The 22,739-nt window shown below is 44.3% G+C and overlaps 1 protein-coding gene across 2 annotated transcripts in view; it reads right to left on the bottom strand.

Annotated features, from left to right (window-relative positions):
- The window catches only part of CMTR1 (cap methyltransferase 1), a 322,636-nt gene that overhangs the window by 49,683 nt on the left and 250,214 nt on the right, over positions 1-22,739 (bottom strand). For both annotated transcript variants that reach the window (XM_029592902.1, XM_029592901.1), the window contains exon 19: positions 22,194-22,285. In XM_029592902.1, the coding sequence (XP_029448762.1) occupies positions 22,194-22,285 (92 nt within the window). The remainder of the gene's footprint in view (positions 1-22,193; positions 22,286-22,739) is intronic.

The following is a 22,739-nucleotide window of genomic DNA, read 5'->3' as shown; positions in this document are numbered from 1 at the left end:
TTCCAGGTATCTGGACAGCAGCCTGCCGATGTCAAGATGGCGCAGTATTCGACCTTCTTCCGACTTCTTCAAACCTTCCGTGGTTGGCAAGGATATGGTTTGGTTGAGGTGGAAGTGTGAGACTACTTTGGGTAAGAAGGAAGGAACCGTGCGAAGATGGATAGCCTCTGGAGTGATTCTGAGAAATGGATCACGGCAGGACAGCGCCTGTAGCTCTGAGATGCGGCGTGCTGAGCATACGGCCAGCAGGAACACCATCTTCAAGGTTAACAAACGGAGGGACAGGCCTCGAAGGGGTCTGAAGGCGGGTCCCACTAGAAATTCCAAAACTAGGATGAAGTTCCACAGGGGCACTGGCCACTTCAGTGGCGGGCGAATGTGTTTGACTCCTTTCAGGAAACGTCTGGGTGTGTGGCAATGCTGTTGCCGTCACTCCTGGGACCGTAGCAGGATAGCGCTGCCAACTGAACCTTGATGGAACTGAGGGACAGACCCTTCTGAAGTCCATCTTGCAGGAAATCCAAAATGATAGGGATTGTAGCGGCATGTGGATTGGTGCTGTGAGTGTCACACCAGGCTTCAAATACTCTCCAGATCCTTTTATACGATAGTGATGTGGAGAACTTGCGTGCTCGGAGGAGTGTATCTATTACCGGCCCCGAGTATCCCCTTTTCTTCAGTCTAGTCCTCTCAATGGCCAGACCGTAAGAGAGAATTGAGCTGGATCCTCATGGAGGATGGGACCTTGCCGCAGCAGGTCCCTGTGTGGAGGCAGGGGTAGTGGATCCCCTGCCAGTAGTCTTCTCATGTCTGCGTGCCAGGGTCTTCTTGGCCAGTCCGGGGCCACTAGAAGAACTAGGCCTCTGTGCCGCTGAATCTTGTGTATAATGGCGCCCAGCAGGGGCCACAGAGGAAAGGCATATAGCAGGATCCCCTGAGGCCATGGCTGTACCAGATCATCGATCCCATGGGAGAGAGGATCTTGTCTGCGACTGAAGTATCTGGGTACTTGAGCACTGGACCTGTCCGCTAGTAGGTCCATGCCCGGAGTCCCCCACTGATCCACAATCATCTGGAAAGCTGTGGGCGACAGCTGCCATTCCCCCGGGTTTAGGCTTTCTCTGTTGAGGAAGTTTGCCGTGGTGTTGTCCTTCCCGGCGATGTGGACGGCGGAGATGTCCTGGAGATTCGCCTCCGCCCAAGCCATCAGGGGGGTTATTTCTAAGGATATCTGTCGGCTTCTGGTTCCGCCCTGTCGGTTGATGTATGCCACCATGGTGGCGTTGTCAGACATCACTCTGATCGCCCTGTTGCGAAGTCTGTGGGCAAATCGCAGGCAGGCTAGCCTGACTGCCCGTGCTTCTAGTCGGTTGATGTTCCACCCCGACTCTTCTTTGTTCCACCGCCCTTGGGCGGTTAGTTCTTCGCAGTGTGCTCCCACATCCGTTCAGGCTGGCATCTGTAGTGAGCAGGGTCCAGGTTGGGGAGGACATTTTTGACCCCCGGCTCGTGTGGCCGGGCTGCAACCACCACCGTAGCTGATTCCGCACTCTGGCTGTAGAGGTAGGTGTATGGTGTAGTTCTGTGATCGTGGGCTCCACCGGGATAGGAGGGCGCGTTGTAATGGTCTCATATGAGCCCGTGCCCATGGTATCACCTCCAGAGTGGATGCCATGAGGCCGAGGACCTGTAGATAATCCCAAGCTGTGGGCCTGCAGAGCCTGCAAACGATTCTGGAGTTTTAATCTCCTCTTGGAGGTTAGGCTGGACTTTGTCTTCCTGGGTGTCGAAGCAGACTCCTAGGTATTCCAGCGACTGTGAAGGCTGTAGGGAACTCTTGTTCATGTTGACTACCCATCCTAGGCTTTCCAGAAGAGATATGACTCTGTTGGTTGCCCGGTGGCTCTCCTCCGGTGACCTTGCCCTGATCAGCCAATCGTCTAGGTAGGGATGAACGAGAATTCCTTCCTTCCTGAGGGACGCCGCCACCACCACTATTACCTTGGTAAAGGTTCGCGGTGCGGTGGCTAACCCGAAGGGTAACGCCCGGAACTGAAAGAGTTGGTTCAGGACTTTGAAGCGCAAGTAGCGCTGGTGATCCCGATGGATTGGGATATGCAGGTAGGCCTCTGATAGATCCAGGGATGTGAGGTACTCCCCTGGCTGTATTGCGCTTCGGACTGATCGCAGAGTTTCCATGCGAAATCTTGGGACCCTTAAGTGCCGGTTGACTGACTTGAGGTCCAGGACAGGTCTGAAGGTGTCCCCCCTTCTTGGGGACGATGAAATAAATGGAATAATGTCCAGAATTCATCTCCCAGGCAGGTACTGGGATTATGGCTTTTAGGGACAGGAGCCTCCGCAAGGTAGCTTCCAGTGCCACCCTCTTGAGGGGTGAACAAGGAGATTCCACAAACTTGTCCGGAGGGGGATGAAGGAAGTCCAAGTAATACCCCTCTCGGATGATGGCGAGGACCCACTGGTCCGAAGTAATCTCGACCCGTCTGCGGTAGAATAGGGTTAGCCTGCCCCCCTATGGCTTCGTCCCCCAGATGGGTCGGCTGATTCTCATTGTGGGGTGCGGCCGGGACCCGAACCCGAGCCGGTTCCCCTCTTGTTGTGCCTGGTCCGAAAGGACTGGTTCCTGGTCTGAGAACGAGGTGCTTGGTAGCGGGTCCTTAGGGGTTGAAGCGTTGAGAGCTTCTACCTCTGGATGGCCTAGGAAGAGGGCGCTGGTTCCTCCTTGACCTGTCTTCTGGTAGACGGGGTAATGGAGAGGCGCCCCACTTGTTAGCCAAGTTCTCGAGGTCGCTGCCAAACAGGAGAGATCCCTTAAAAGGCATTCTTGTGAGGTATGCCTTGGAGGAGGAGTCGGCCAACCAATTTCGTAGCCAGAGCTGTCTCCTGGCTGCCACTGAGGATGACACTCCCTTGGCTGCCGTACGAACTAAGTCGGAGGCAGCGTCAGTGAGGAACAAGAGAGCCGATTCCATTTCTTCTCCCGGGATATTGTTCCTGGCTTGTGACAGACAGGAACGCGTCACCACGGTGCAGCAGGTCGCGATTCGTAGGGACATGGCTGCCACCTCAAAGGCTCGTCTCAGGATGGCGTCCAGGCGCCGGTCGTGTGCATCCTTGAGGGCCGCCCCTCCCTCCACTGGAATGGTGGTGCGCTTCACAATTGCGCAGACTATGGCGTCTACCTTGGGGCACGCCAGCAGCTCCTTAGTTGCCGGGTCCAGGGGGTACATGCTGGACAGGGCCCGACCCCCTTTGAATGAGGCCTCCGGCGCATTCCACTCCAGATCGATCAACTGCTGTGCTGCTTGGAGGAGGGGAAAATGGTGAGCCGTTTGACGAAGGCCCTCTAGCAGGGGGTTCATTCTAGGTTCCCCTGGGGTGCCCTGGCCCGGGATAACCAACTCCGACAGGCATTGAGAGACTAGGTCTGGGAGATCCTCCTTGAGGAAGAAGCGTCTCCTGGTTCGATACGGCTCTATCCCCGAGGGAGGTTCACCCTGCTCGGGAAGTTCACCTTCTTCCTCAGAGCAGTCTGAATCCCTATAAGTGAGGCTTCCAGGTAGCGAGTGGCCGTGCCTAGGCCTGGAGGGTCCAGGGGCAGGGTCATCTGGTACGTATGGGTCCGTTCGGGGAGCAGACAGCATTTGGACAAAGGCATGAATCCCCTTGAATAATTCCACCCAGGAAAGTGAAGCAGAGTCTAGTCTCAGGGGCACCAGATCTCTAGGGTTCCCCGGCTGCTCACTTCGGCCTGCTAGTTCCGGGGTGTTCCCTGAGGAACTTAGCCACTAATCTGGGCTGGGATCGGCCCTGACCTGGAACTCCCAAGGCCTCCTCACATTGGGCACATAGGGAGTCTGCTTCCTCGCTCTGTGTGGCTCTGAGGTGGCATGCTAAGCAGAGGCCTAGAGCTCGTATGCCCGATTCTGGAGGCGCCAACTCTGTGGACGCCTGGGCTCTCATACGCTCCATTGCGTATATTATCGCTATGCGCCCTGTAAATGCGCGAAAGCTGTGCACCTATCAATGAGCGCCTGTCAGCATTTAAAATGTGCGCCTATAAATATGCGCCTAACGTGCGCCTATCGGCATGCGCATAGTGACGTGCGCCTAGCAACGTGCGCCTAACGTGCGCCTAACAACGTGCGCGTAACAGCGTATGCCTAACTGCGTGCGCGTAACAATATGCGCATAACAACGTGCGCCTAACAACGGCGAGCAGGCAGGCAAAATGGCGGGCTGCCACAGAGGCCGACCCCGCTCCTCCTCGTTCTCCGGAGACCCAGCAAGATGTCGCCTTACCTGATCTTCGGCGCTTCCCGGTTGCGACCCAGGCGGTCTCCGGCCGGGGGGGGGGGGGGGGGGAGAGGGCGATTACCTTCACCGCCACGCTCGAGGAAGTGCATCCGCTGCCTCTAAGCCGCGCCCGAGCCCTTCTCACTCGGAGGCTAGGTCCCTGCCGCGATTCGGCCACCGGACCGAGGCTCTTACCTCCGAGGGACCACGGAAATCACCTCTGGAAACTCAACTGGGGGAGGGACCCGAGGGTATCACCGCAGGAGTGCGGGGCTCGATCTTCAGGTAGGATTCTTCTAGGAATTTAGTCGATAAGATTTGGAAGAACGCTCAGCGAGCGTTAGGTAGCTCCAAACTGCTTTGGAGACGGAAATTAATGAGTTCCTGCACTTCCTGTGGGGGTATATGTACCCCGTACTGACGTCAGATCCGTCTCCAACTGCTAGCACGAGCACACTATACCCACTTGTTTTGAGTCCATCTGCTACACGCTAGGAAAACAGTGTATTCAGACTGAGAAAAGCTGGGACACAAAAGGAATGGGGTGAGGAGAGGAGAGAAGGGTTGAGGGAATGGTATTTGCTGAAGAAAGCGCTCATGCAGTGGCACTGAACAGATATGAAACCTCCAGGCAAGAAAGCGTTCTCTGCTCGTGTGTGGCATTCCCACCTCATGGCTGCCCTTAGTTCTCTTTTTGACCCACCAGGTTCCTCCTGCAACTCTGGGATTCCAGTACAATCTGAACCATGGCCAGGATATGGCACCAGGAGCTATCGTCAAACATGGAAGTGATGACTTTGCTGAATTCTTCAACAAGAAAATATTAAAACTAATACAAACCAACTTAACTAACAACTACCAAAACATCAAACTGAACAATAAAACAACCTCAACATGGTCAAACTTTGACACCGCCTCCACTCTCAAAATTCAATCTATCATAAAAAAAATGAACCCCGCCAACCACCCACTAGACAACATCCCTATAACAACCCTCAAAATAATTGAACCCACTATATCTAAAACCATCACCAAGATTGTCAATCTATCCCTGACTGAAGGGAATTACCCCAAATGCCTCAAATCTGCAGTAATCAAACCAATAATAAAAAAAGAACAACTTGGATCCTGAAATCCTGGCAAATTACCACCCTATTTCAAACCTATCTTTCATTGCAAAGATCATCGAAAAAGTCGTACACTCCCAACTTGATGATTATCTTGAAACAAACAACATCCTATCACCATCACAATATGGATTCAGAAAGAACCTAAGCACAGAAACTTTCCTACTCTCCTTTAAATGATTCAATACTACGAGGATTCGACAAAGGCAAAAAATACCTACTCATTCTCCTTGACCTCTCAGCCGCTTTCGACACAGTAAACCACAATATACTGTTAACTGACACCACCTTACAATGGTTCTCATCCTATCTGACAGAACCTACCAAGTATCAATTAACAACAAACCATCAAAAAAGATTAACCTCAACACTGGAGTTCCCCAAGGATCAGCGTTATCTGCCACTCTATTTAACAAATACCTTCTCCCCATTTGCCAACTACTGAAAGATAATGAAATCACCCACTTCCTCTACGCTGTTGACATTCAACTTCTAATTCCCATCCAAAATTCAATCGAAGACATGTACAAAGAAACATCTGATCTACTTGTCTCAATTAAACATTTCCTAACTTCACTGAAACTCATAATCAACATCGACAAAACTGAAATAATCCTCATGGATAAAAAACCCAATCCAACTCCACTACCCCCTTCCTTTACTTGACAATCAAATGAACTCTATCTTCCCCTGTCACCCACACCAGAAACCTTGGAATTATTACTGACAAAGAACTTTCATTCAAAAACCATATATCAAACAAAATCAAAGAAGGATATCACAAACTACTAACCCTAAGACGTTTAAAACCGTTTCTTAACCCTTATGACTTCAGAACTGTATTACAGCTACTCATATTCTCTACCATCGACTATTGCAACTCCCTACTGATTGGAATACCAACTTCCTTCCTCAAACCTCTACAGATTTTGCAGAATTCTGCAGCCAGAATTCTGACAGGAACAAGAAGAAATGATCACATAACGCCCATATTGATTTCACTACACTGGCTTCCAATTAAAGCACGTATTGAACACAAATCCTTGACCATCATACATAAAATACTAAACAATGAACATCAGGAACTAAATGGCTTAAACATTACCCCCCAAAATCCTCAAAGAAACCTACGCTCAAACAACTCAGGATGCTTAAATGTCGCCCCCATAAGAGATGCTCGCTTGACAACCACCAGAGAAAGAGCTTTTTCCATTGCCTGCCCTAAAATTTGGAGCTCCCTCCCAAAAGATTTGAGAACACAACATAACCTCAAAACTTTCAAAAAAGACCCAAAGACATGGCTGTTCCGCAAAGTCTACATTAACAGTCAAACTTCTCATCATCCTAACACCCAAAGGAACTTCCAACCAAAACCACAAAATAACTTGACTCCAACCAGCTCCAAATAAACCCACCTCACTCATAAATGATTTTCTTCTGGACTATAACTGTTTAATCTATTGTTTAATATGCATCCTGTTATTCCTTTTTTCACAATTGTTAAAAGTAGTACTATTTGAATCTTGTAAACTCTTATGATGGCTTCACCGAATGACGGTATATAAAACTCAACAAATAAATAAATAAGTCATTCGCAATGACCCAGAGCTTTTCCCCTTACTCTTGGGTACCAAGCTTGATCACGCTGGATATTAGGTTTTAATAAATGAAATAATACATGCAATTGCTGGAAAAAATTTTTCCATCTTTTTTTTTTTTTTTAATGTGGACAACAACCCACTATCAGACGAAGAGGCCCTAGGATAATAAAGTTAGGTTCTAAACTTCAAAGACACTATGGACAGTCCAAAATTAATATCCTGCCAGAAGCTCTGTCAAGACAGTAATGGGATGTGAACATGTGGCCTGAAGTCCACACTGCAGCCCAGCATAAGAAATTGCCATGCTGGGTCAGACCAAGGGTCCATCAAGCCCAGCATCCTGTTTCCAACAGAGGCCAAATCAGGCCACAAGAACCTGGCAATTACCCAAACACCAAGATCATCCCATGCTACTGATGCAAGCAGACGCGACCCTGTGAGAAGAAATAGAGACAGACGCCTTGATAAGTATTTAATCACTGATCAACGGGTCGCCTCAGCGAACAGGGGGATGGGGTTTTATGAAAAAAGATGAAGAAAAAGTGATAAAAAATTGATTCATCACAAAGTTTTGATAATAAAGAGTAATAGACGGGGCGAATAAAAAGGACACCCACAAATTGGTTGTCCTTGAATAGAGCCACCGTACAGAAGAAACACCATAGCACAAGCATTCCCTTATATTGGTGTATGTTGGAGACTGATGCAATTAATAGCAGTGGCTACTCCCTAAGTAAACTTGATTAATAGCCGTTAATGGACTTCTCCTCCAAGAACTTATCCAAACCTTTTTTGAATCCAACTACACTAACTGCACTAACCACATCCTCTGACAACAAATTCCAGAGCTTTATTGTGCGTTGAGTAAAAAAGATTACGATTAGTCTTAAATGTGCTACTTACTAACTTCATGGAATGCCCCCTAATCCTTCTATTATCTGAAAGTGTAAATAACTGATTCACATCTACTTATTCAAAACCTCTCATGATCTTAAAGACCTCTATCATATCCCCCTTCAGCCATCTCTTCTCCAAGCTGAACAGCCCTAACCTCTTCAGCCATTTCCTCAATGGGGAGCTGTTCCATCCCCTTTATCATTTTGGTTGCCCTTCTCTGTACCTTCTCCATCGCAACTATATCTTTTTTGAGATGCAGCGACCAGAATTGTACACAGTATTCAAGGTGCGGTCTCACCATGGAGCGATATAGAGGCATTATGACATTTTCCGTTTTATTAACCATTCCCTTCCTAATAATTCCTAACATTCTGTTTGCTTTTTTTACTGCTGCAGCACACTGAGCCGATGATTTTAAAGTATTATCCACTATGATGCCTAGATCTTTTTCTTGGGTGGTAGCTCCTAATATGGAACCTAACATCGTGTAACTACAGCAAGGGTTATTTTTCCCTATATGCAACACCTAGCACTTGTCCACATTAAATTTCATCTGCCATTGGGATGCCCAATCTTCCAGTCTTGCAAGGTCTTCCTGTAATGTATCACAATCCACTTGTGATTTAACTACTCTGAATAATTTTGTATCATCCGCAAATTTGATAACCTCACTTGTATTCTTTTCCAGATCATTTTTATACAGTATATATTGAAAAGCACCAGTCCAAGTACAGATCCCTGAGGCACTCCACTGTTTACCCTTTTCCACTGAGAAAATTGACCATTTAATCCTACTCTCTGTTTCATATCTTTTAACCAGTTTGTAAATCCATGAAAGGACAGCGCCTCCTACCCCATGACTTTTTAGTTTTCCTAGAAGCCTCTCATGAGGTACTTTGTCAAACGCCTTCTGAAAATCTTAATACGTAAGACCTTAGATGACCCTGACACAACCCTTCTAAGCACAGGGCTGCCTGTTCATAACAGGAGATGCAATCTGCTATCCAACACTGGATGGACTTTTATAGGAGCTTCTCATACAGTCCAGGAAACAAACAGCCTTTTCCCTTTCATGCTCATGTTGCCTAGGGAAAAATGCTGGAAGGACATCCTGTTGTGATGAAATTTAATACAAAGCAGATAAGTCACTAAGTTTGGAACCTGTTCTTGGCTAGATATCTTGTGGGCCTGAGTTTTCCCTAGGTGCTTCTCCTTGACCTTAGTCTTTTTCTGTGAATCTTTGATTTGGCTTTTTTGTTTAATATTATGTAAGCTTAGTGTCATCTCGCAATCCTTGGTTGATGAGGTGGGTGGTGCGAGGGGGAGGTTACCATTAATAATAATTAATGGTAAGACATTGATAAGACAGGCTAAGAGAGAATTTGAAAAGAAGTTGGCTGTAGAGGCAAAAATGCACAGTAAAAACTTTTTAAAATATATCTGAAGCAGAAAGCCTATGAGGGACTCAGTTGGACCGTTAGATGATCGAGGGGTTAAAGGGGCACTTAGAGAAGATAAGGCCATTACGGAAAGATTAAATGATTTCTTTGCTTCGGTGTTTACTGAAGAGGATGTTGGGGAGGTACCCGTACTGGAGAAGGTTTTCATGGGTAATGATTCAGATGGACTGAATCAAATCACGGTGAACCTAGAAGATGTGGTAGGCCTGATTGACAAACTGAAGAGTAGTAAATCACCTGGACCGGATGGTATACACCCCAGAGTTCTGAAAGAACTTAAAAATGAAATTTCAGACCTATTAATAAAAATGTGTAACCTATCATTAAAATCATCCATTGTACTTGAAGACTCGAGGATAGCAAATGTAACCCCAATATTTAAAAAGGGCTCCAGGGGCGATCCGGGAAACTACAGACCGGTTAGCCTTACTTCAGTGCCAGGAAAAATAGTGGAAAGTGTTCTAAACATCAAAATCACAGAACATATAGAAAGACATGGTTTAATGGAACAAAGTCAGCATGGCTTTACCCAGGGCAAGTCTTGCCTCACAAATCTGCTTCACTTTTTTTTTTTTTTTTTTAATTTATAAATTTTTATTAGCAAGGAGAAGAAACAAGTCAATATTATGCATTCTAATATTTGACTACATAAAGTTATCAACTATAACCGTAATAAATCATACAGAATACTTGCCATTTTAATCATCCCCCCCCCTGATTCCTCCCCCTTCCCCCCCAACTCACACCATAGTGATAAGTGATGCAGGTTAAAGTAGCATATATAAACATTGACATAAAGTAAGATAGAAAAGCACTTGAGTACCAAGGATATAAACGAAAATTTCCGCTCCCTGATATGCCATAGTTACCAACCTCTATCTGCAAATAAGTCAAACCTCATCCCTAAGATCCAAGATTCCCCGTGTGAACCGTCCCTTATGATATTGTATAGATTTGCAGTCAAAATCCCAGTCCCCACTGTTCTATCGGTAAAGACTAAAAATAGGGAGAGAGTATTCCGCATTAAGGCAGTATGCAAGTGGTTTATGTTAAACGTGGGATGTTAATTGCCATTGAACATAAGGCTGCCACACTTTTTGGAACTTAGAATAAGTCTTGTGTTTATGTGTGGTAATTTCCCCTAAAGTGTGTATGTGGACCATCCTTTGTTGAACCTCCTGTATATTAGGCACCAAGGTGTCCCTTCCACACTCGTGCCAAGGCTCCTCTAGCTGCGGTCACTACATATTTAATAAAAACATTTTGAACCATGGATACTTGAGTGCTGTCCTTCTTTAGAAGTGCTTGAGAGGGAGTGAGTGAAATGTTAATACCATAGATTATTGTCAGCCAATTAGATATCGCCGTCCAAAAAGTTTGGATTTTAGGGCACTTCCACCACATGTGAAAGAAAGTATCCTGTTCCCGGCATCCCTTCCAACACTGATCCAATAATGTCGGGTGTATCTTATGTACCCTAACCTTCCCACTACCGACCCAGCCAACTTCAGACCTATAGCAAACCTTCCAATGATTGCCAAAATTATGGAGAAAATTGTAAATAGACAACTTTCAGAATTCCTCGACGATAACAACATCCTCACCACAAACCAATTCGGTTTCCGTAAGACCCGGAACACCGAATCCCTATTAGCCTCACTATCAGACACTATTATCTTTAATCTGGAAAAAGGTCAACCTTGCCTCCTCGCACTTCTGGATCTATCCTCAGCGTTTGATACCGTGAGCCCCGCGTGCCTACTTCAGCATCTTACTGACATTGGCATCACAGGATCAGCGTTCAAATGGTTCAAATCGTTTCTAGAAAACAGGTTCTATAAGGTCAAAGTAAACAACAAAGAGTCTCACCCCATAGAATCCAAGATGGGGGTACCGCAAGGATCTTCCCTTTCACCCACTCTTTTCAATATCTATCTTCTCCCACTCTGTCACCTTCTTACCAACCTCAAGCTAACACACTTCCTATACGCGGATGACATACAAATCCTCATCCCTATAGTGGAATCTCTACACAAAACTATGTCATATTGGAATAATTGCATCGCAGCAATCAACAACCTACTCGCCAGCCTCAACCTGGTCCTAAACACAAACAAAACTGAAATCCTCCTTATAGCTCCTGAAAATTACCTCCCACCTATCTCTCCAACGGCTAGCCAATGTCCTGTCACCTCTACTTCGCCACAAGTAAGAGACCTGGGTGTACTTCTGGACAACAGACTCAGCCTCAACAAGTTCGTAAATAACACCACGAAAGAATGCTTCTTTAAATTGCAAATACTAAAGAAACTAAAACCACTACTACACTACAGAGACTTCTGCCTGGTTCTACAGTCCATCATACTCCCAAAACTGGACTACTGCAATTCTCTCCTTCTGGGCCTGCCCGCCTGCACCACCAAACCACTTCAGATGGTCCTGAACGCCACGGCCAGAATTCTCACAAACACCAAAAAAGGGGAACATATCACCCCCATCCTCCAGCAGCTTCATTGGCTACCGATTAAATACAGGATTCACTTTAAAACCATCATGATGATACACAAAGCCCTACACAACATCGCTCCTCTCAATTTAACTTATCAACTCCAGCTACACACCTCCAAGAAACCGACCAGACGTGCGTATAAGAACCTGCTAATCACCCAGCCGGCAAAAACCTCCCTGAGGAAACACGCACTATCCACAGCGGGCCCCACACTCTGGAATTCACTCCCTCCAGACCTTCGCCTTGAACCTTGCCATAATACATTCAAAAAGAAACTAAAGACTTGGTTTTTCACACAAGCATTCCCGGAGAACTAAGAGCAGGAAGATCTACTATATCAGTTTAGCCTCTGACAGTTTTTGACCCCCCACCCCTGTTCATAAGTCCCTGAAGAGTTCGTTATTGAAACTTAATTAGTCATGATTGTTTTACTGTAAACTCCTCTAAGTTCATTTATGCTCCATTAAGCTCCTTTATGTTTCTCTGTTAATTGTTACAATGTAAGCCGCCCCCGAGGCAACAGTTTTACTTCCTTGTACACTGGTGTGATATGTATATTATACAGGAACGTCTGTTTATAAAAACTAAAAATAAATAAATAAATAAATGTATTCTATCTGGAGTCAGGTACTACCGATATAACATCTTATATCCATTCTCTATATGTGAAGAAGGTGGTGCATTCTTCCCCAAAGAATGGCTAAGGCTTTTCCATTCATCCAGCGACCAGTTTTCATGAAGGTCCCTTTCCCAAGCCACAACATGAGATGAGTGAGGGGAAAGAACTCCAACTAACATGGTGTATAATCGGGAAACATGTTTACGTGCTTTAACTGCATGCAGGCAAAGCGCCTCAAAGGGAGATATCCCCATCAAAAGCTCTTTCTTCACCTGGGGTTGGCCAATGAAGTGCTTGATTTGTAAGTAAAAATAATGATCTTTTTCAGCAAGATTATAACGTTCTCTAAGGATATGAAAAGGTACCATCCCCCCTGGTTCCCAAAGATGTGAAATCCGAAATAGACCCCGCTCTTGCCATCTCTTAGATACTAATGCTTGTGCAGCATACCGAAAGTCTTGGTGATGGAAAAGGTGTGTGCTTTGAAAGTATTGTCTTTGACCAACCAGCGTAACCCGCCACTTATTCCATACAGCTAAAGTGGCCTGTACCGACTCAGGCATGCAGACAGGTGGGTTCCAAGAATAACGCCTCTGCCACAGAAAAGCCGAAATGGAAAAGCACCCCACCATCTCTTGTTCCAGTTGCACCCATGGCTTCGGCCTCCCTATATTATTCCACTCCACTGCTGCCCTAAGGTGAGCTGCACCATGGTATCCCAGGAGATTTGGCATTCCCAGCCCCCCTAATGATTTGGGAAGGAACAAAGTTTGTTTCTTAACCCTAGGTTTCCGTGCTTGCCACAAAAATTTGAATAATCTACTCTGCCACTTTTCAATGAGTTTTTTGGGCACTACAACTGGTAAAGTTAGCATTAGATACAGGATTCTAGGCAACACATTCATTTTTAGGATAGCTAAACGTCCCAGCCAAGAGATACGGTAGCGATCCCATTCTTCCAATTCTTTATATATTTTTGATAACAAGGGCGGGTAGTTCAACTGAAAAATCTGCTTCACTTTTTTGAAGGAGTTAATAAACATGTGAATAAAGGTGAACCGGTGGATGTAGTATACTTGGATTTTCAGAAGGCGTTTGACAAAGTTCTTCATGAAAAGCTTCTAGGAAAAGTAAAAAGTCATGGGATAGGTGGTGATGTCCTTTCATGTGATGGTAAACGGAACCTTCTCTGAAGAGAGAGCGGTTTTAAGTGGTGTACCGCAAGGATCGGTGTTGGGACCGGTCCTGTTCAATATCTTTGTGAGCGACATTGCGGACGGGATAGAAGGTAAGGTTTGTCTTTTTGCGGATGACACTAAGATCTGCAACAGAGTGGACACGCCGGAAGGAGTGGAGAGAATGAGACGGGATCTAAGGAAACTGGAAGAGTGGTCGAAGATATGGCAGCTGAGATTCAATGCCAAGAAGTGCAAAGTCATGCATATGGGGAGCGGAAATCCGAATGAACTGTATTCGATGGGGGGGGGGAAGGCTGACGTGCAAGGAGCAGGAGAGGGACCTTGGGGTGATAGTGTCTAATGATATGAAGTCTGCGAAACAATGCGACAAGGCGATAGCAAAAGCCAGAAGAATGCTGGGCTGCATAGAGAGAGGAATATCGAGTAAGAAAAGGGAAGTGATTATTCCCTTGTACAGGTCCTTGGTGAGGCCTCACCTGGAGTACTGTGTTCAGTTCTGGAGACCGTATCTACAAAAAGACAAAGACAAGATGGAAGCGGTACAGAGAAGGGCGACCAGGAAGGTGGAGGATCTTCATCGCATGACGTACGAGGAGAGATTGAAGAATCTAAATATGTACACCCTGGAGGAAAGGAGGAGCAGAGGTGATATGATACAGACTTTCAGATACTTGAAAGGTTTTAATGATCCAAAGGCAACGACAAACCTTTACCATAAGAAAAAAATCAGCAGAACCAGGGGTCACGATTTGAAGCTCCAGGGAGGAAGATTCAGAACCAATGTCAGGAAGTATTTCTTCACGGAGAGGGTGGTGGATGCCTGGAATGCCCTTCCGGAGGAAGTGGTGAAGACCAGAACTGTGAAGGACTTCAAAGGGGCGTGGGATAAACACTGTGGATCCATAAAGTCAAGAGGCCGCCAATGAAGAGTGGGTGACTCGCCAGAATGATGGCTACTGCCTGGAGACAATACCCTTAGTCAATAAACATACACATGGTTACTGTGACTCCAACATCACTCTAAGCTTCAACAGCAAGAGGAAATGTGGAAAAAAGGATTTGCACTCACAAAGACGGGAGTAGCTGGCTTGTTACGGCGGTTACTACCCCAAACCAAATATCCAAATTACTACCTCCACCTTCCTCTATTCCTGATGCCTTTCAACTAGCTTGATCACTCCATTCTTATACTTCACTTTCAATGCATATCCAGCATAGTTCTCTGCTTCAACAGCAGGGGAAAAGAAAAACTGTTACTTCACACATCCAGCAGAGCTCTCTGCTTAAACGGCAGGGGAGAAGAAAAAAGGGTTCGCACTCACAAAGCAGGGAGTAGCTGGCTTGTTACGGCGGTTACTACCCCAAACCAAATGTACCTGATACTTCACTCTCGACGCATATCCAGCATGGCTCTCTGCTTCAACGGCATGGGAGAAAGACTGATACATCACGAATTTCCAGCATAGCTCTCTGCTTCAACGGCAGGGGAAAAGAAAAACTGATACTTCACACATATCCAGCATAACTTCAACGGCAGGGGAGAAGAAAAAAGGATTCACACTCACAAAGCGGGGAGTAGCTGGCTTGTTACGGCGGTTACTACCCCAAACCAAATGTGCCTGATACTTCACTTTCGATGCATATCCAGCATAGCTCTCTGCTTCAACGGCAGGGGAGAAGAAAAAAACTGATACCTCACGCATATCCAGCATAGCTCCCTGCTTCAACGGCAGGGGAGAAGATAAACAACCAATAAGGGCTGTATAACATAATCTGGGTAAAAACAAATAAGAATGGGTGTAGCTTGCTTATTGCGGCGGTTACTACCCCTACTACCTCTAACTAATCAAGCTAGATATTTCACTTGGATGCAGCTCCATCACCGCTCTCTACATTAATGGCAGGGGTGGAAGGGATTTAGAACCAAGAGCTAAGAGAAACAGATAAGTATGGGAGAAGAAATGAGGGAAGCTTGCTGGGCAGACTGGATGGGCCATTTGGTCTTCTTCTGCCGTCATTTCTATGTTTCTATGATTGCAAACTGACTAAAAGACAGGAAACAGAGAGTAGGATTAAATGGTCAATTTTCTCAGTGGAAAGGAGTGGGCAGTGGAGTGCCTCAGGGATCTGTATTGGGACCCTTACTTTTCAATATATTTATTAATGATCTGGAAAGAAATACGAGTGAGATAATCAAATTTGCAGATGACACAAAATTGTTCAGAGTAGTTAAATCACAAGCAGATTGTGATAAATTGCAGGAAGACCTTGTGAGACTGGAAAATTGGGCATCCAAATGGCAGATGAAATTTAATGTGGATAAGTGCAAGGTGATGCATATAGGGAAAAATAACCCATGCTATAGTTACACAATGTTAGGTTCCATATTAGGTGCTACAACCCAAGAAAGAGATCTAGGCGTCATAGTGCATAACACATTGAAATCGTCGGTTCAGTGTGCTGCGGCAGTCAAAAAAGCAAACAGAATGTTGGGAATTATTAGAAAGGGAATGGTGAATAAAACGGAAAATGTCATAATGCCTCTGTATCGCTCCATGGTTTGACCGCACCTTGAATACTGTGTACAATTCTGGTTGCCGCATCTCAAAAAAGATATAAAAGATATAATTGCGATGGAGAAGGTACAGAGAAGGGCTACCAAAATGATAAGGGGAATGGAACAGCCTATGAGGAAAGACTAAAGAAGTTAGGACTTTCAGCTTGGAGAAGAGACAGCTGAGGGGGGATATGATAGAGATGTTTAAAATCATGAGAGGTCTAGAACGGGTAGATGTGAATCAGTTATTTACTCTTTCAGATAGTAGAAAGACTAGGGGGCACTCCATGAAGTTAGCATGGGGCACATTTAAAGCTAATAGAAGTTCTTTTTTACTCAACGCACACTTAATCTCTGGAATTTGTTGCCAGAGGATGTGGTTAGTGCAGTTAGTATAGCTGTGTTTAAAAAAGGATTGGATAAGTTCTTGGAGGAGAAGTCCATTATCTGCTATTAAGTTCACTTAGAGAATAGCCACTGCCATTAGCAATGGTAACATGGAATAGACTTAGTTTTTGGGTACTTGCCAGGTTCTTATGGCCTGGATTGGCCACTGTTGGAAACAGGATGCTGGGCTTGATGGACCCTTGGTCTGACCCAGTATGGCATTTTCTTATGTTCTTAAATAATCGCTGTCACACGAGATTGCTTTGTATACACATGTTTTACTGATGTTTGGATTCTGTGTGAGTAATAAAAATTTAACTGAAAAAAAAAAATGAAACTGGACAGCATAAGAAATATAGTCTTCCGAGAGGGGGAGAGCACTGCCTCCCTGGCAGTAGGTGTGCTAGCAGGAAATTGCATGGTGTGTACACCTTAAAGCAGCAGTACTAGCTAGTTGCCTCAAAATTATTGGCTTGCTTGTTTGGTTAGTGCCATAGCTTCCTCTGTCAGCCTTGTTCATTTTTGTCCCCAAATATTGTTTTACACTATTTTGGAATAATAAGTATCCACTTTATTATGGCCATACTCCCTTGTGTATCCCTCCTTCAAGATGGCCACACTGAATTCCTATATTATGCACATCCTAGGGCTAAGAACAATCAGCACATCAATGCCCTGATTCAACAGATTCATAATATTGAGGAAGGAGCTTTCAAAAACCTTTCATACCCCAAAACTGAAATAAAAATCAGAACAGAAAAAGGAAGAGCGTCAATGATTTTGTTTTAAATATCATCTGAAAGCAGCTTACCTTTAATAGGTATTGTCTGTAGATAGCAGGACAAATCAGCCACACAAATGGGTGATGTCATTCAACAGCGCTGATCCAGACATGCTCTCTCAAAGTTCAGAAAGACCTAGAAGTCTTTGATGAGCATGCATAATTGTTCCCTCGTCTCCCCTCACTTTGTTTCTTAGCCAAATTTCAACTCTCAAGGGAAGAGGGTGAGATTTGTCCTGATGCTTATGGAAAACCCCTGTTACAGTTAAGCAACTTTGCTTTTTCCATAAGAACTATATCAACCACACAAGTGGGGGCTCTAAAACCAAGGATTGCCATTAGAACATAAGAACATAAGAAAATGCCATACTGGGTCAGACCAAGGGTCCATCAAGCCCAGCATCCTGTTTCCAACAGTGGCCAATCCAGGCCATAAGAACCTGGCAAGTACCCAAAAACTAAGTCTATTCCATGTAACCATTGCTAATGGCAGTGGCTATTCTCTAAGTGAACTTAATAGCAGGTAATGGACTTCTCCTCCAAGAACTTATCCAATCCTTTTTTAAACACAGCTATACTAACTGCACTAACCACATCCTCTGGCAACAAATTCCAGAGTTTAATTGTGCGTTGAGTAAAAAAGAACTTTCTCCGATTAGTTTTAAATGTGCCCCATGCTAACTTCATGGAGTGCCCCCTAGTCTTTCTACTATCCGAAAGAGTAAATAACCGATTCACATCTACGCGTTCTAGACCTCTCATGATTTTAAACACCTCTATCATATCCCCCCTCAGTCGTCTCTTCTCCAAGCTGAAAAGTCCTAACCTCTTTAGTCTTTCCTCATAGGGGAGTTGTTCCATTCCCCTTATCATTTTGGTAGCCCTTCTCTGTACCTTCTCCATCGCAATTATATCTTTTTTGAGATGCGGCGACCAGAATTGTACACAGTATTCAAGGTGCGGTCTCACCATGGAGCGATACAGAGGCATTATGACATTTTCCGTTTTATTCATCATTCCTTTTCTAATAATTCCCAACATTCTGTTTGCTTTTTTGACTGCCGCAGCACACTGAACCGATGATTTCAATGTGTTATCCACTATGACACCTAGATCTCTTTCTTGGGTTGTAGCACCTAATATGGAACCCAACATTGTGTAATTATAGCATGGGTTATTTTTCCCTATATGCATCACCTTGCACTTATCCACATTAAATTTCATCTGCCATTTGGATGCCCAATTTTCCAGTCTCACAAGGTCTTCCTGCAATTTATCACAATCTGCTTGTGATTTAACTACTCTGAACAATTTTGTGTCATCTGCAAATTTGATTATCTCACTCGTCGTATTTCTTTCCAGATCATTTATAAATATATTGAACACATTAAGAATGTGTATTAATATTTAACATAAAAGAATGCCATATTGAGTCAAACCAAAGGTCCATCAAGCCCAGCATACTGTCTCCGATGATTTGATCTAGATCATTTTTAAATTTTTTTATATTCCACTTTTCGCACTTTTATTCCAGTGCTTCAAAGTGAATTACATTCAGGTACTGTAGGTATTTCTCTACGTTTGTACCCGAGGCAATGGAGGGTAAAGTGACTTGCCCAAGGTCACAAGGAACAACAGCAGGACTTGAATCCTGGTCTCTTGGTTCATAGCCCACTGCTCTAACCACTAGGCTACTCTTCCACTCCTAGATCATAAATACCCAACAGGATCCGAAAGGCATGGATCTAGTTCTTCTTGCTCATAAGCAGGGGTAAGCAGTGGCTTTCCCAAGTCTACAAGGCTGCTAATAGTTTATGGACTTTTTATTCTTGAACTTGTCCAAACCCTTTATAAACCCAAGTATGCTAAATGCTTTCATCACCTCCTCCAGCAAGAAATTCCAGAGTTTGATTGTGCACTGAGTGAAAAGAAATACTTTTGCCGATTTGTTTAGAATGTGTTGCCTATTAGCTTCATGGCATCTCCTAGTCCTAGTACTATCTGAAAGCATAAATAACTGCTCCACCACACTAAAGATTTTACAGACTTCTATCATATCATTCTCTGGGCTGAAGAGCCCTAACTTGCTTAGCCTTTGCTCATAGGGGAGCTGTTCCATCCCCTTTACGGTTCTGGTGGCCCTTCTCTGTATCTTTTCTAGCTCCACTACATCTTTTTTGAGATGGGGTGACCAGAAGTGCACACAATACTCAACATGCAGTCACATCATGGATCGATACAGAAGCATTATAATGTCCTCAGTTTTATTTAAATTCCTTCCTAATACCACCTAACAGTCTTTTTACTATTTTAACTGCCATCACATACTGGGCTGTGCATTTCAAAATACCATCCACAATGAGACTAGGAATCCCTTAATTTTTGTAAGATTGTACATTACTCTACCATGTGAAACTGGTGAGCTGCTATTCTCAATGTTAGCATAGCAATTTGTAAGGTCTTCTTTGCTAAGCTATCCAACTGTTTAACATCTTTGCTTGGAGATGGATTTGAGTTTACTTTGGATCTTTTTGCTTTTTTGAAAGCTGATTACACCATGACTAATGTGCAATTTGAATCTTTTAATGACCTGGGGTTGTATCTTGTATTTGGAAGTCTGGTTGCCTGGCTACTATAATGTTCATACTGAGATATAGACGTTCTTGTTTGTAGCTCCTGAGGAACTCTGGAATGGGCAGCACCATCACTTGTTTTGGAGCTCCAATGTACTTCAAGGCTCCAATGATGACTCCCTGGATTCTGTTTCTTCTTGAAGTGTAAAGGAAATGCAAGTTGCCATTTTTTGTAAAACTTCTGGGTAGGTCATATCTTTAGGTGGAGATGTGCTCCTTGCTGGTTCAAGTGAAGGATCAGAGGGCAATCCTGCGGATTTGTTTTCAGAATAGGATGAAGAGAAGTGAAAAGATAATTGAGAATCTTCCTGTGAGTCAGAGAGGATAACTGAAGGATCCTCCAAGGTTGGCCTTGCTAGGGAAGAAATGAGCGGTGTGATTTCACAGTCATTAGTTCTTGCCATTCTTGAAACGGCAGAATCAAGAATTGAGAATCCAACCAGTTTGTGAAAGATTCCAGAATATGATCCACCTGTGCAGGCAAGAAAGGAGTAATAGGGAAGTCTTCAGAATATTTATGGATGAAAGAATCGTGAACAGGAGTAAGAGTTGGAAATGTTACAGATGAAGAATCAGATTCAGGAACCAAAACTGGCGGAACATCCTTGTCGTCTAAGATATCAAAGGAAAATCTTGGTGCTGGGAAGATTGTGCTGAACTAGAAAGGCACAGAGATATTCCACACCAAGGCCTTGATAGTGGGTGGCAGTGAGGGCTTGCCAATGGATGGCGCAGAGGAAGTCTCTGCCACAGTCACTTCAGTGACACAAGTTAATGATGCAGACTCCTTTCATGCCAATACAGTTGCAGTACGGGAAACAGTTGAATTGGTGCCTGAGATCTTTGGTGCTGAGGAAGTATTTCAGTCCCTTTAAAGTGAGATTTTGGAGAATCTTGGTGCCACTCCTGAGTGGACTCTGACGTGATGTGTTTAGGTGCTGATCCTTGGAAACTTCTCTCTTCAAATGCAGGAGAAGTGAGAATGTTCATCAGCTTTCGATTCCAATATGATAAGACTCGAGGGGACACGTTGAGCAGCTGGAGGTTTTGTGGAAAGGGCCAAAGAAGTGATTGTGAAAATCAAGGCTGAATATCTTGAAATTACATTTTGAGCAGCGCTTGAAAAGTTGTTTTTTTACCTGTTGAAGTTCACTGACACAAAGCTGAATTCAATGATTGGCAAAGGAAAAGAAAAATCTTAACTACATTTTACTTTCATTTTTTAGGAGACCCGAAAGAGAAAGAAGGGGAAAAAAAGCAAGGATAGTAAAAGTTTAAAGAAAAAAACAACCCAAAATAATTTGACATAACCAAGTGGAAGAAATAACCAAGTATACAAAATGTCCTTTCACTCGGCAGAAGAGAAAAAAAACTGAGGATATTCAAGTGGGAGTGGCTGTGCTGAGCCCATGAACCTTCAGTAAAGATTTCTAAGTCTTTCTGAGCTCTGTGGCTCATATAGTCTTGGCTTGTCCATGGAGAACGATGTAGGTAAATTTGGGGGCTGATACAGTATGAAGACAGAATTTGAAAAGAATAAAAGGTCTGAGGGACCCGCCCCTCCCCCGACATCATTGCTCACGGAACTGATCCGTTAAAAGCGCCAAGCCAGCAGGCGCTGCTGAGGGGGAGAGCTGGCCACTATCTGGAAAACACCTGATTACATCTGAGGTAAAAAAGACAAAAAAAATTGAAAAAAGAAAAGAAGCAGCGCTGAAACTGGGAAGAGATGATGAATTGGAAAAGAATAAAAGGTCTGAGGGACCCGCCCCTCCCCCGACGTCATCGCTCACGGAACTGATCCGTTAAAAGCGCCAAGCCAGCAGGCGCCGCGCGACAAAGGGGCATTCCCCTTTGTGCACCCCTTCGTGCATCCCCTAGTTTTAAATATTCCCCTTGTTATCTTTTATCCCTTGTTAACAATTTCTTCTTTATAATTGTTTTACATTTCTGACAAAGGTAATGTATGCTTTTTAGTATAATTTGTTGATTGTTCTATGTAACGCTCACAGGCGAAGTTATGTTTTATTGTAAACCGGTGTGATTTGTATTTTATACAGGAATGTCGGTATATAAAAGTTAAAAATAAAATAAATAAAATCTTACCTCAGATTAAAGTGCTGCTCTCTGATATCAGTCCCATTAAGAAATAAAGCATCCAGTATATGGATAGCACTAATTTTCCTCTGGGCTTTTCCCTGCAACGAAATGAAGCAAATTCAAACACTTCCACTGATTTCCCACAGTTCCTATAATTTTTTTTTATATTATCACAGCATTATTTCTATCCTTGAACAAGAATGCCTGTAATGCCAGACTGCCATCAGACAGGTTATGCAAGGCAATAGTAAGAACACTGTCTTATAGTCTTTTTAACAATTCGGGCACTAAAAAGTGTAGCCACATGTACTGAGCATCATTGGTTTGGAGCCAGGAATCCTATTTAAAGCTCAATACAGAGCTGCCTTGCCTGCTATAAAACACCTTTTGACCTGACTAAGAAATTGTTCTTTCCCAACATGTATACAGAGTTCCTTGAATTGTCTGCTAGAGCTTTATAGTACGGTAGGAATTTAGTGGAAAAGCATATTTCTGATAAAATTTCCACTCTTCAGTCCCCTATGGCCTCCTCTATATGAAATACTCCTCTGC

The sequence above is a fragment of the Rhinatrema bivittatum genome, chromosome 3, assembly GCF_901001135.1.
Source record: "Rhinatrema bivittatum chromosome 3, aRhiBiv1.1, whole genome shotgun sequence".
Classification (NCBI taxonomy): Eukaryota; Metazoa; Chordata; class Amphibia; order Gymnophiona; family Rhinatrematidae; genus Rhinatrema; species Rhinatrema bivittatum.
This window is presented reverse-complemented; position numbering and strand designations above follow the sequence as displayed.